The sequence below is a fragment of the Sceloporus occidentalis genome, unplaced genomic scaffold (assembly GCF_023333645.1).
Source record: "Sceloporus occidentalis isolate IW3139 unplaced genomic scaffold, rSceOcc1.0.p SCAF_1, whole genome shotgun sequence".
NCBI classification, from domain to species: domain Eukaryota; kingdom Metazoa; phylum Chordata; class Lepidosauria; order Squamata; family Phrynosomatidae; genus Sceloporus; species Sceloporus occidentalis.
The window spans coordinates 116,834,996-116,848,137 of record NW_028316981.1 but is presented as its reverse complement, the minus strand read 5'-3'; the positions used below and the strand labels follow the sequence as shown (position 1 = coordinate 116,848,137).

Below are 13,142 nucleotides of genomic sequence, written 5' to 3'. Positions count from 1 at the left end.
GACATGTTTTTGGTTTCTAAATCCTTTGCTCCAAGGATAGTGAAAGTGGAAACTCTGTCAAAATCGTACTCTGATCACAATCCGATTCTGCTAACAACAAGGAAGGAAAACACAAAATATAGATGGCATTTACAAGATTACTTACTCTCCTGTCCAAAGATAATAGAACAAGCCAAACAAGTAAATAAAAACTACTTTTTAGAGAATCAAAATAAAGGTACAGATGTAAAAATGGTCTGGGCGGCTGGCAAATCAGTTATTAGAGGATTCTTCATTAACAAACATCATGAAATATTAGCCGACAAAAGAACTAGAATGTCACAGATTACTGATCAGATAAATAAGAAAGAAGAAGAACTAAGGCAAAATCCCGTGTGAAAAGACGATTTGAGAAATAAAGCTATTACAATCACAATACAACATGCAAAACGCTGAAGATTTGGCTAAAATGATGAAAAATATGAGAATTAAACAATTTCAACAAGGCAATAAACCAGGTAGATGGCTCGCCCAAAGATTATGTAAGACCAAAGAAGGAAAAATAATTACTATAATTACTAAGGTTAATGATGGGCTAAAAATCCATACAGACGCAAATGGAATGAAACAAGCTACAATAAAGCATTTTAGCAAGATATTTACTGCCAATGAAATTAGAAAAGAAAATATAGAGAATTATTTGCAAAAATGTCATTCCTGTGTTAGACGAAGAGCAAACAGCAACCTTAAACAGACAGATATCTCTAGAAGAACTCAACGAGGCGATCAAAAGATTAAAAATTGATAAAGCACCAGGACCACTTTACTGCCAGATTCTACATGACATTCCAAAATGAAGTCAATAAAGCCTTGTTGGAAATGATGCGTGTAATTAATGGCGAACAGCTACCTCCAACTTGGGAAGAAGCCAATATTGTATTGATATTGAAAGAAGGCCGAGATCAACAAATACTTCAGAACTACAGGCCGATATCACTGCTTAACATAGACTATAAGTTGTTCATTGACATAATGGCTAATAGATTAAAAAAGGTTTTGCAACATATAATCAGTGCGGATTTCTCCCAAATAGACACTTAAACGAAAACTTACAAATCATCTTGGATGTCATTGAACACTCTGATTGTCATAATGAGAGAAAACTGGCACTGATCTTCCTGGACTTGGAAAAGGCATTTGACAGCCTTTAATGGTGTACTATAATAAAAACATTGGAGCATATAAAGGCAGGTAGTAGATTTACGAATTGGATAAAAGCAATTTATACTAAGCAATCGGCTAGAGTCATAATTAACCAACAAAGAACAAATTGTATCTCTCTGTATCGTAGCACCAGACAGGGCTGTCCTTTGTCACCGCTTTTGTTTATTTTGGTCTTAGAGACGTTATTAATTAATTTGAGAAATGATAAAGAAATAACCAGGGTTAAATTGAAGGGGAATGTTTGAAAACTAGAGCGTACGTGGATGATATGGTAATTACACTACAAGATCCAATAACAAGCATTACAAAGTTGATAGAACAACTAACAAATTTTGAAAAGTTTTCTGGTCTAAAAATCAACATAGATAAATCGGCTATGATCACAAAAAATATGTACCAAGAAGAGCAAAATAGCCTGAAGCAGATGTCGGGTTTCAACATTAAGGACAAGGTTAGATATTTGGGAATCATTTTGACAAATAAAAATTCAAATCTGTACAAAAATAATTACCCAAAAAAATGGACAGAAATTAAGAAAGATTTAAGAAATTGGCAAGAACTTAAACTTTCTTTATTAGGTAGAATCGCTGCCGTTAAAATGTCAATTATACCTAAGCTATTATTTTTGTTTCAGGGCATACCCATAATTAAATATGAAAAAAATCTTCAAAGAGTGGCAAAAACAATTGGCAGACTTCATTTGGGCTGGCAAAAAAAACGAGAATCAAGCTTAAAATCCTTCATGATCCCAAGGAAAGAGGTGGTTTTGCCTTTCCTAAATTGTTTATATTACGAAGCCAGTGTAATAATGTGGCTAAAAGTATGGCTGACATTACAAGATGAAAAACTACTCAAGATAGAAAGTACTGATATGAGGTTCAGATGGCATGGTTATTTATTTTACAATAAATTAAAAGCAAATCGAAATTTCAATAACCATTACATCCGGGCCTCGATCTTTCGTATCTGGAATAAATACAAGAAAAAGATCTCTCCTATAATGCCAATGTGGCTTTCACCTCATGAGGCATTATATAATGTCGACCCCAAAAGAGAAACAACATGGATTGTTATTCTGTTGTAGGTCTTGCCATTCAACAAGAGAACATTACACAGATTAACATGCAAATCACCTTCTCTCAACCAACATTATATACACCCCACTCTCTTCCATTCCAGTATTTTCTGAATGCGCCAGCCACAGCTGCTGGCAAAACATCAGGAATAAACTATTCTAGAACATGGCCTCATAGCCCAAAAAATCCACAAAAAACTATAATATACAATTGAATGGGTGCGCGCGCCCATTGCGCCACTGCAGCCGCCGCGCCGCCGTGCACGAGCCCCATTGGAAACAATGGGGCTTGAGCATAGGCGGAATTCGCCTTACGTGGAGGGATCTGGAACGGATCCCCGCATAAGGCGAGGACGCACTGTACACTATGTTTGCTGTGGGAAACATAGCAGACTGTATCTCAGAGTAACATTCTTACAGATTCTATTGTGGGTCAAGTTATATGTCGTTGCCATTTTTTTAATCTTTTCTTGCTAGAATGTGACAGACGATGCACTACAGCTGCTTTTGAAGAAGAGAATATTAGATATATTATGGAGCTTTCTTCACATCTGTGACAATATACTCACATATCAAATAGCATTCTAGATGTCATATTTTCTTTAAATGCTGGATGTTATTATGAGTGATGTCCAAGATTTATTCTAAAAAGATATGATGCAGTGTGCCCTATAGTTAAAGGTATGGATATAATCACCAAGAATATAACTCACACCTTTCTGATGATTTAGGGGCTTGACCAAAGGGCAGCTAAATGCCACCCCTTTTAGCCTTGGATCGTTGCCGTAGCAACCACACGCCGCAGCAACGATCTGCTCCCTCTCAGGAGCAAAAAGAAGCTGCTGGAAGCAGCTTCCTGGAAGGGGCACCATAATGGCGTTCACACACCATAATGATGCCCCTTCTGGCCAGCACCGTTTGGGTGCTGCGCCACCCATACATCATCATGGCCAGTGTAAACTGCCAGTCTGTACGGGGCCTTAGTCCCTTTTAGATTTCTCATACCAGAAGTCTCAACTTTATTTTGACTAAAAAATATGAGCTAATATACATCAGCACTCACCAAAATGAACCATCATTTACTCTTTAGACCATGTCAGAAGACCTGCTTCTGTGATGGGATGCCTTCACTAGGCATCAAGTTTGTTTCCTGCTACAAACACAATAAATGTATTCACAATCACAAAAAAATTTAAATCCCTAACAGATACTGTAAAATGTCTGGTAAACAGTGTTGCAGATGACTCCATATAGATGTTGTTGTTATTAGCTGCCTTCAAGTTGACCATGACCCATGATGACCCTGTGAATGAGACATCTCCAAGACACTCTGTTCCCAGCAGCTCTGTTCCAGTCTTGCAGACTCAGGGCCATGGCTTGCTTGCTTGAATCTATTCACCTCTTTCTCTTTTCCATCTGCCTTCTTCCTTACCAAGCTTCATTGCCTTTGCTACTTAGATTTAGAAATCACAGGTATAGATGTGAATAATGATAGATAGATAGAAGCTGACAGGTAATTTCTAAATCTAATTACACTTTATTCAGTAATGTTATTTTTCAAGTATGCCTGATGGATTTTTAATGTTTTAGCACTATGAAGTTCAAAAGAAATATCCTATAAAGTTTTGTAGCATATGGATTTTATTTAATGGCATCCAGCTGTTGATAGAAGGCTCTTTGAATGAAAATTTTCACTGAATCCCCTTTATTCGTGGTGGTGGTATTTGGAATTGCAGTAAAAAGGCAAAATGTGCAAACATTGCCTGCTTCTTATTAATAGAAAGCTATACAAGAGGTGGCCTAAATACCCAAGATACCAGATCCCATCTGATCTTGGAAGCTAAACAGGGGCAGCCTGGAATAGTACTTGGATGGGAGACAGCCAGTGAATATCATGCTGTAGGCTATATTTCAGAGGAAGGAACTGGGGGTGAGGTGGGGGGACTCTGAATATTCCTTGCCTAAGAAAACCTTATGAAATTCATGGGGTTGCCATAAGCAGACATGCAATATGAAGTCACATACAAACAAATACATGAGATCGAAGAGCCTTCTGTAAATAGAAATACTGGCACTTAAAAAATAATAATAAAGCTTAGGTTTGTTTGGTTTTTCTTTAGCTGTTGTTTTAATCTGAACTGTTTCCAGATAAGCAAATTTAAACCACTGAAGACAGACTCTGTGATAGAGTAAATATATCATCAGGACAGCTCAGCTTGATAGTTTTTAGGACTGATTCTGTTAAAACATTGTAAATATAGGACATCATGTTTTATACATACTGTGTCTGTATGTACATTTTTGCAATGCTCAGGTTTTTCTCTGGCCACCTTTCTACTAAAGTATTTCTTTTTTGTTGATTGCTTTTATAGATCACAAGATCACCCCAGGAATCATGGGTTTGAGTCACTCTTTGGCTGATTTTGTAATTTTTGAGAATGCCTTGAAGGACTTTGTTCTTAAAGATGTTTGCTTAGAAGGAGATAAGGTGTACAGTCCACCAACTCCTGACAAGGAAAAAATAACAGAGAACTCAAATGAGTCTTCGAGGCCCAGATTTCCAAAGTCCTATTCAAGAATGGGCCTGCAAGACAGTAGTTAGAGCAGACATGCAGAACATATAGAAACCTTGGAGATTGTTTCTGGCTCTAGTCTTAATGGGCTGTAAAATACTGAGGCTTGCTATGTAATCTTAGGTTTTACTTCTAGTGAATTCAGTCTAACAAATTACCTGCAGAGGTGGTAATTCATTAGTGCTCATCATTTGCATCATAAACTTGATGTGATACATAGCAGAACAATGAGACTTTGCTCATCTATTTCAGTCCAGCCTGGAAAATAGACACGGTCATGTATTTACACTCAGAATCCAGATGTTTAACATTTATTCAGAGAATAATTGCCCATTCAGATTGATCAAGAGTAGACTGAGGCTCCTCTCTAAGCTTAAATCCCTTCATAATGAATTCTCAAATAGAAAGATAGCATGTCTCTTTCCTCCCATATTCATTGAGAAATGAATGTGATCCATGATGCTAAGGATCTACAAAGGAGTCACCTCTGGTTCCTGCTCAGATATACTGAAATGCAAAGTAAAAGCAGAGAAGAAACAAAACAAAATCAGTTTATAGTTAGCACTGAGAACAGAATTTCCTATTTTTCTGGAAGCTTGAACTAGAAGCCTTTATGGCAGGGCTAGACAACTACCAGAGATCTTGGAGAGTTGCACCACCTGTTATACCCCCAATTTTTAAATTAAAAATTGCCTCAAATGCCCAACAAACACACCCTAAAAGGCATTTGAGGCAATCTCACCTTTTGGGCCATCTCTGAGCCATTTTATGCCTAAGAGAGACCTTTTTTCCAACAGAAAATGATCTAGATGTCAACTTCTGAGTCATTTGCTATTGTTTTAAAAAAAAACCACTATTGGGTCTCATAAGGCCCGGGGGGGAGTGCCCCAGAGACTGCTTGCGAGCATTTACAAGAGAAAAACTGGGGGCTGAGGGCTGCGTGTGGCTTACAGGCCACACTTTTCCCACGTGTTTCCTATGTGTTAGGGAGATCTGGGAGCACCATGCAATCTGTTGTAATCTGTTGGTATAAAGAAGCTTTCTTCCTGGTGTAGCTGACTTCCTCCTTCATGTAAACAGGAAGCAGTGACAGCAGTGGTTGCTTGTACAGCATACAGCATACTTCTCAGAGAATCAAGTGACATTCAGTTCTGAATAACATCCAGTGGCAAAAAAGCTGTTTGTGTCATTTGCCCTGAGAACGTATCAGCTGAGTTGCAAATATTCCTATACGATGATAACAGCAGTGCTTGGCACTAGCCATAATTGCATGCATACATTCTTCAGCAGACTCAGAAGGAGAAGGAGGTGGTAGTAGAAGGATGCATAGTTGTGCCTGTATTTTAGGGCCAGGCAACTGTATCTCTCTAGATGTTGCTGGACTTCAAACTCCATCAGCCCTTGCAAGCATAGCCAATGATTAGAGATTATGGAAATTGCATGCTGACAACATCTGGAGGATTATATTTGCCCTCTACTGCCATTGTTCTTTGATTGAACTGTATTTGGTTGACTAGTTGCCTAGACAGTTGTCATTATAGCCACATATCATATCCTATTCCCTACCAAATCCATTAACTTTTGCCATCTTGTGTGAAGCATTATTGTTCTGGGGTTTCTCTCCATTTCCAGACAATCACAGATGCAAGCCCAATGAAACGTTCTGCCTCCATGTTGGGCCACTCACGCTCCAAAGGTATGCGGTTGGATGACTACTCTCTAGAAAGGGTAATCCCAGAAGAGAACCAGAGGCATCACCGGCGGAGAGAGCGGAGTCACCGGACATCAGAGCGCTCACTTAGTCGATATACAGATGTGGACACAGGTTGGACTGTTGGACAGGAGTGGAAACCTGGGATGGAGTTGGGAACCTAAAGATCCACAGATGCTATTAAATTGTGTCATCCATTGTTTCTAAGCTGTAGTACCCATCATTCCTGATTATGGCACTAGGAATGATAGGAATTGAAATCCAAACACATCTGGAGGGCTGTGTCTCACTTGTGTTCTAGACATTAATGCTGCAGCTTTAGTTATTCTAGAATAGGTGCAACCTTTGCAACTGGTACAACTACAGAGCATAAATTATAATTTAAAAAAATTACAGCCTGAAAATCATGGTACCAATCAGAGGTTATATGCAAGAATATGCATCGTTTATAATAATTAGGAAACAATGGCAAAAATAGTGGTATACTGTATGCAATTTCTCACTTTCTGACACACAGACGTTCTTACAGTGCATTAAATATTAATAGATCTATTACATGCAAACTTTTGATGCATCTAATGAAATGGACATTAGCCCATGAATCCTCGGGCCATAATATATTTGTCTGTGTTTAACAAAATACGATATTTTTTTGGAGAACCCAAGTCAAGCAGGCCGGATGATTTGGAAGGTATGGACTTTCCCTTCTGTGGATTGCTGGCTGAAAAACAGGCAATTGCAAAAAAATTCCCAAACCAAAGATATGTAGTTTCAAAGTGCACAGTATTAATTTGCAGTAATTATACTGCGTCTTCCAGAGGGTTGCTGTGTATTTGACCTAGCCTGAGATTTGTGGAACAACATGAAGCAGGCCTCAAGGACCTTAATTCTCCTTTTCCCTGCAGGCAAATCCTTTCCTAATATTTAGATCACAGGCTGTATATGGAGCCCAGTAGCAACTTTGAGGAATATGATCAGCTAAATATTAAAAGGAAACCATCCTTAATCCATCTATATAGAAACGTCTGACTGACAAATTAGACATGATCATTAAGAGAATCTCCCAAAAGTTATTAAAATGCTAATAGCATCAGCAAGTGGAGGAGGGCTGATTCAGATCACAAGCGGTGGCAACATTTTCCCAATTAAAACTGATCCCCTGAAGCTATTATTTGCCCAATAGAGCAAAATTCACATATCCTATAAGTATCTTGGGTAGTTTGCCCTGTGAGACAAATAGCATCTTCAATAGGACAATTTCAGCTAGAAAAATGGCATTAGTATGTTTTCTTTAAAAAGGAAACAGCTCCCCAGTGTTTGTAGTTAAGACTTAAATTCCTCCACTTCCCAACAATCTGTTTAAGTAACTGTAGTAGATGTTGTTACCAGGGTTTTTCCAGATGACTGCAAACATATGAAAGCTCTTGCAACAGAAAGCACCTCTCATTACCAGCTGGTATCTCTTGATGCTGCTTTTGCATCCACTCAGAGCCTCCAGTCCCTGTAGAAGTGAGGGAGGAGGAGGGAGGAGTGAGACATAATTGGCAATTTGGCCATTCGGATCTCAGTCTGAATGGCCAAATTCAGTCATTATTCAATTCTCATAGCACTGTAGGCAATTCTAGGCAATCACCATTCAGATCTCTGCCGTTGCTTATTGTTGGCTTTGGATGTTATGAGACCTATATGGACATGCTTTCTTTTTAAAAAAGAAACAGTGTTCTAAAAGGTTTAAGTGCTGTAAGCCACCATTTGTGCTCCCCTCCTTCCACTCAGTGATGAGGAAAAGGAATGACCAAAGAACCTGTCATCGGTTGCAAATATTGAACCAAGCAGGCCTTTTGAGGGTTGTTTTTTCCTGCAATGTATCCTGCAAAAAAAAGTACTCACCTTGTGGGTGGAAATGAAATGTTGCTGCTGGTGCTAAAAAGTGCCACGAAATGCTCCAGGACATCAGAAAAGTCAACAGATAATTTTTAAAATGCCAAAAAAACCTGAGATCAGCAGCAACAAAAATGTCAGCCAACAGCAGCTCAATCTGAATATCTCCACAGGTCTACCCTGTCATTCCAGTTTTCCCCAGGTGGTTGCTCAAAAAGCAGCATGCTTTGAGAAAAGCAATATGCTTCAGCTTCTGAACCCTGGACATAAGTTTGCCAAAACAAGCAAAGCAAAATGTTGCTTGGAATATTTCCTCTGGGTTATTGCTTATAGTCCATTGAAAAATTGGGAGTATTACAAATTACTCTGGTGTACTCAATCCATTTGCAACAAATGCTTCCAACCATGCACTGCATTCTTTCTCCTCATTGTCAGGGCTTGGCACAGACCTCAGTATGACCACACAGTCGGGTGACCTACCTCCCAAAGAAAGAGACCAAGAAAGAGGCAGGCCAAAGGACCGGAAACACCATCACCACCACCACCACCACCATCACCACCACACGTCTTCTGACAAGGAACGGTACTCACAAGAGAGGCACGAATATGGCCGGCCTCGCTCCAGAGATCGACGTTGGTCCCGCTCACCCAGTGAGGGCCGAGACCACATGCCTCACAGGCAGGTGGGTGTGGCTTTCCATTCCATGCTGCACCCCTAGGGACAGATGCAGGTGCTTCAGTTACCCTACTCCTAAGGAATCAAGCTCCAGTTACCCACCCAACTGCTTATTGGTTTCTGGATCTCAGTGATGGGAGTTTAGGACCCTTTCTGGCCTAAGCAGGATAAATAAGTTCCACAGAAATGGCAGCTGCACATGTTGGGATGAGTAACCTAGTTATTAAGGGGCATTTCATGGTACCAGCATGGTGCACTGAGAATGAGGGTTGAGCATGCTAAGCACAATTGTGAATTTAAACAACATGAGAGCAAAGGACTAAAATTGCAAGATCAGGCTAAGGTTCATCTGACTCAGCATTTTGCCTTCAATAGCCACCAGTGAGATACTTCCAAAAACCCACAAGAAGGGTATGAAGGCAGTGGTCTCCTTCATTTTGTTTCCATCATTGTTGCTTAGAGATCGATTTCATCTGAATACTGAGGGGTTTCATTTAGCCATCATAGCTAATAGCTTTTGACAGACTAGCTACAACATCAGTCTTTATTTTATATACATTTATCCACTGCAGTTATCTTTTATTCTGATCTCTAAAACTGGTTAGCTTTTCCTCACAGGGAACATATTCCAGTCCTTGACTTGCTTATTTATTCTTTTCAGTACTTCTTTCTATCTTTGATATGTCTGTTGTTTAATTAACATGGGAAGATCATAACAGCTTAAAGTATCCAAAATATAGTTCCTGAAGTGCGAAGGTGTGATAGCTAATCGCACTTCAAAATCATCATTGAGGCGTACTGCTTCTTTCTTGTTGTTAAAGCATTTGCTGAGCAGCCATTTCTTGAATAACAGGAGAGAAACAGGATGCCTCATTGACGATTTAGAAGCGCAAATGGCTATCACACCTTCGCACTTCAGGAACACTTCAGGAACATTTTCCTGGCATTTTAGCAATGGTAAGCACCTCCGTGTGATAATCCCCATAGAGTTGGAAGAGACCACAAAGGCCATCAAGTGCAACCCCCTGCCATGCTGGAAGACAGAATCAAAGCACCCCCAACAGATGGCCATCCTGCCTCTGTTTAACAGCTCTTACTGTCAGGAAGTTCTTCCTAATGTTTAGGTGGAATCTCTTTTTCTGTTGGTTGAATCCATTGCTCCATGTCCTAGTCTCTGGAGCAGCAGAAAACAAGGTTTTTCCATCTTCAGTATGCCAAATATTTAAGCAGGGCTATCAGTTTTGCGCTGCAGCAGAGAGAATAGCTAGAAGACTGAAAAGGAAACAAGGGGCTAATAACTCTGTCCTACCAACTTTTCTCACCACCCAAAATTGGCATTTAAGTGAAATTGAACTATTGCAGTGGAAATGGTAACAGAACAATAGTGAAAAGGAGGTCATTAATGAAAAGCTAATGTAAAGAAATGCTTTCTAAACAGTCTCCCACTGAAAGAATAACAGAAGAGGGTTGATGTTATGTGATAAGTTCCAGCCAAAGTCTCTATTTTTCTAGGGTTATTGCGATACACTTGCCTCATTTGTTAAAGTCCTTAATAGCATCACAAGACTACTTATTATAAGTAATTCACAGTACCACAATTTCACACATGCTTGTACCACTGGTAATGAATGACATGCTTTTAACATACTTCCTGAAACACACCATGTCATTTTTGAACTTTGCCAAAACTATGGTTTTATTTCCCATTTTCTCCCCAGTTGATCAGAGCCTATGTGCAACTGTACTGCAGCAATTCATGTGAGGAAAATGGAATACACATTCAGCAATGTCTTTTCTCCTAAAAAGTTTGTTTAATCATGCCATGCCATTTCTTAACCTTTTAAGGATCTTGCTTTTTCAAGGGGTGGGGATCTTGGTTTTCTAATAGCAACCTCAGGTTTATTTTTTATTTTAACAATATAGAACATAAGGGTCATGTACCTGAAAAAATTATGTGAGCATATTATGTCACTCTATCGCCACTGAAACGTCATACATGGAAGTATTCTGTGGATGCTATAATTCATTAGCAGTTCCCACTGATTGTCTGAACAGATTTCATCTGTCCCATCAAGGGGATCACCTGAGTCAAGAAGGAATGGTGAAGGCATAGTACATTCCCCAACAGGCCCCTGATAAGAGAACCATAGGGCATATCTACATTAAACATTGGCATCAATTTTAGATCAGTTTTATGATCATGCTTTCCACCTGTCCCCAAAAATCCTGGAAGCTGTAATGTGATACAGATTCTAAGAATTCTGCTAGAGAACCCTATTTTCTATACAATTGGCAAAAGCCTGTAATGTAGACATAACCCGTATGAGCAAGGACTCCCATTGGTGAGATTCAGAAACATAAAAGGGTGGGTACATGGATGACATTCCCTTGTTGTTGTTGCTGTGTGCTTTCCAAGTCATTTCCTACTTACGGTGCCCCAAGGTGAAACTTTCATGGGGTTGACTTGGCAAGATTTGTTTAGAGGGGGCTTGCTTGTGCCTTCCTTTGAGGCTGAACGAGTATGACTTACTCAAGGTCACCCAATGGGTTTCCATGACTGAGTGAATGTTCGAACCATGGTCTCCAGGATCCTAGTCCAAACCACTATATCACACTGGTTTTTGTGACATTCCCTACTGGAACAATACTGTAACTACATGAAAGGGCTTGATTTCCAGTAAAGAGTGTAGAGGAAAGATTCTTACATTTGGCTTGAAGAGATTCTCTTCTCTATCCTGTCTCAACTGTTGTTTCATCCAACAGTGCTCTCACCTGGCCCACCCTTCCTACCTATTCACTCTTCTCTGAGACCCAGGGCAGACAGTGCACAGCACATCTAATTTGCCTGTTCCTGCATTCCTGTTGCCTTACTTAGGCTTACTCTGTGTACAGACAGGATTAATAGTTGTGAAAGAGTTGCCCATGGTATGTTCCTGCCTGTACATATACTGTGAGTGGCATTTTTGAGGCTATCATACTGAGGTGGTGGGATGGATGTCAATGGGAGTATCAAAGGAGCATCAGCTTTCTCAACAAAATAAGGTAATATGTATCAAAGCATGTTAGCTAGGTTCATACCTAAGAACATAAGAGGATTAGTCAGTGTTTCACAGTGCTTAGTCTGTAGTCTTTCAATTGCAGTCACTGCAGCCCTTACATTTCTAGAGCCTTTGCTTTGGCACAGGAGTAATGTTGACAGGACTGCATACGTAGAGTTATTCATTAGACTGAACATTATGTATTCCAAGGGACAAGGAAAACCCATCCTATCCCATTCACAGCCACCAGATGTCTATTTATACTGTAGAAGAACAGCCAAAGGGATAGGAGTGCTTGCTAATTTGATGGCAGTCTATTGCCCTGCAAGAATATTGAGCAGTAGAAGACACGGATGGGCTACTTGTGCCTTTTCAGCATGGTTGGACTGTAATTTCCATCAGCCATTAACTGTGCTGGCTAGAGCTGGTGAGTCTTCTAATCCAGAAGCATCTGGAGAACCTCAAGTTGTCCGCTGCAGATAAAAGGCTAGTGCTCCCAAAACTAGTGTCATGTTCAGTTATTAATTATACGAGCTCCACTCCTTTACACTTTGTAATTCTTAAGAATGAGATTACAATTAGTCGATGTCAAATATTCTTTTCAAGGTCCTTTATTCCATTATTTTCCATTTAGCCCACCTTTTAATCCACATAAAATCTTGGGTTCCTCTTTGTTTCCTTTTGGACAATTTGGACATTTTACTCGGGGTCTCCAGGCCAACCTGCCTTTATTTATATGTTTATTTCTGTTATCCGTTGTGCTTGGCTCTGCTGTCACGGCGAGGGGCGGGTGCAGGTAAGATGGTTGGTGAGCAGAGAACAAAAACCAAACCAATACAGCGGATGGCCCTGCCCAGATCGCTGGCCTCTCTCTCTCCAGTGTCTGTGGTGTGACCCCTTTGTTGTTACGCTGATGGCACTGAACTCTCTGGGGTTTGTGAATCTGGAAAGTTTGGAATGAAGCTGCACCTAAAGAGTCAGGCAC

At 39.9% G+C, this 13,142-nt stretch overlaps 1 protein-coding gene across 7 annotated transcripts in view; it reads left to right on the top strand.

Moving 5' to 3' along the window:
• The window catches only part of CACNA1A (calcium voltage-gated channel subunit alpha1 A), a 446,503-nt gene that overhangs the window by 426,271 nt on the left and 7,090 nt on the right, over positions 1-13,142 (top strand). For 6 of the 7 annotated variants that reach the window (XM_089532659.1, XM_089532648.1, XM_089532678.1 and 3 more), the window contains 2 exons: positions 6,484-6,676; positions 8,879-9,126. The exons of the other annotated variant lie outside the window; for it this stretch is intronic. In XM_089532659.1, coding sequence (XP_089388785.1) covers positions 6,484-6,676; positions 8,879-9,126 — 441 coding nt within the window. The remainder of the gene's footprint in view (positions 1-6,483; positions 6,677-8,878; positions 9,127-13,142) is intronic. 7 annotated transcript variants of the gene reach the window in all.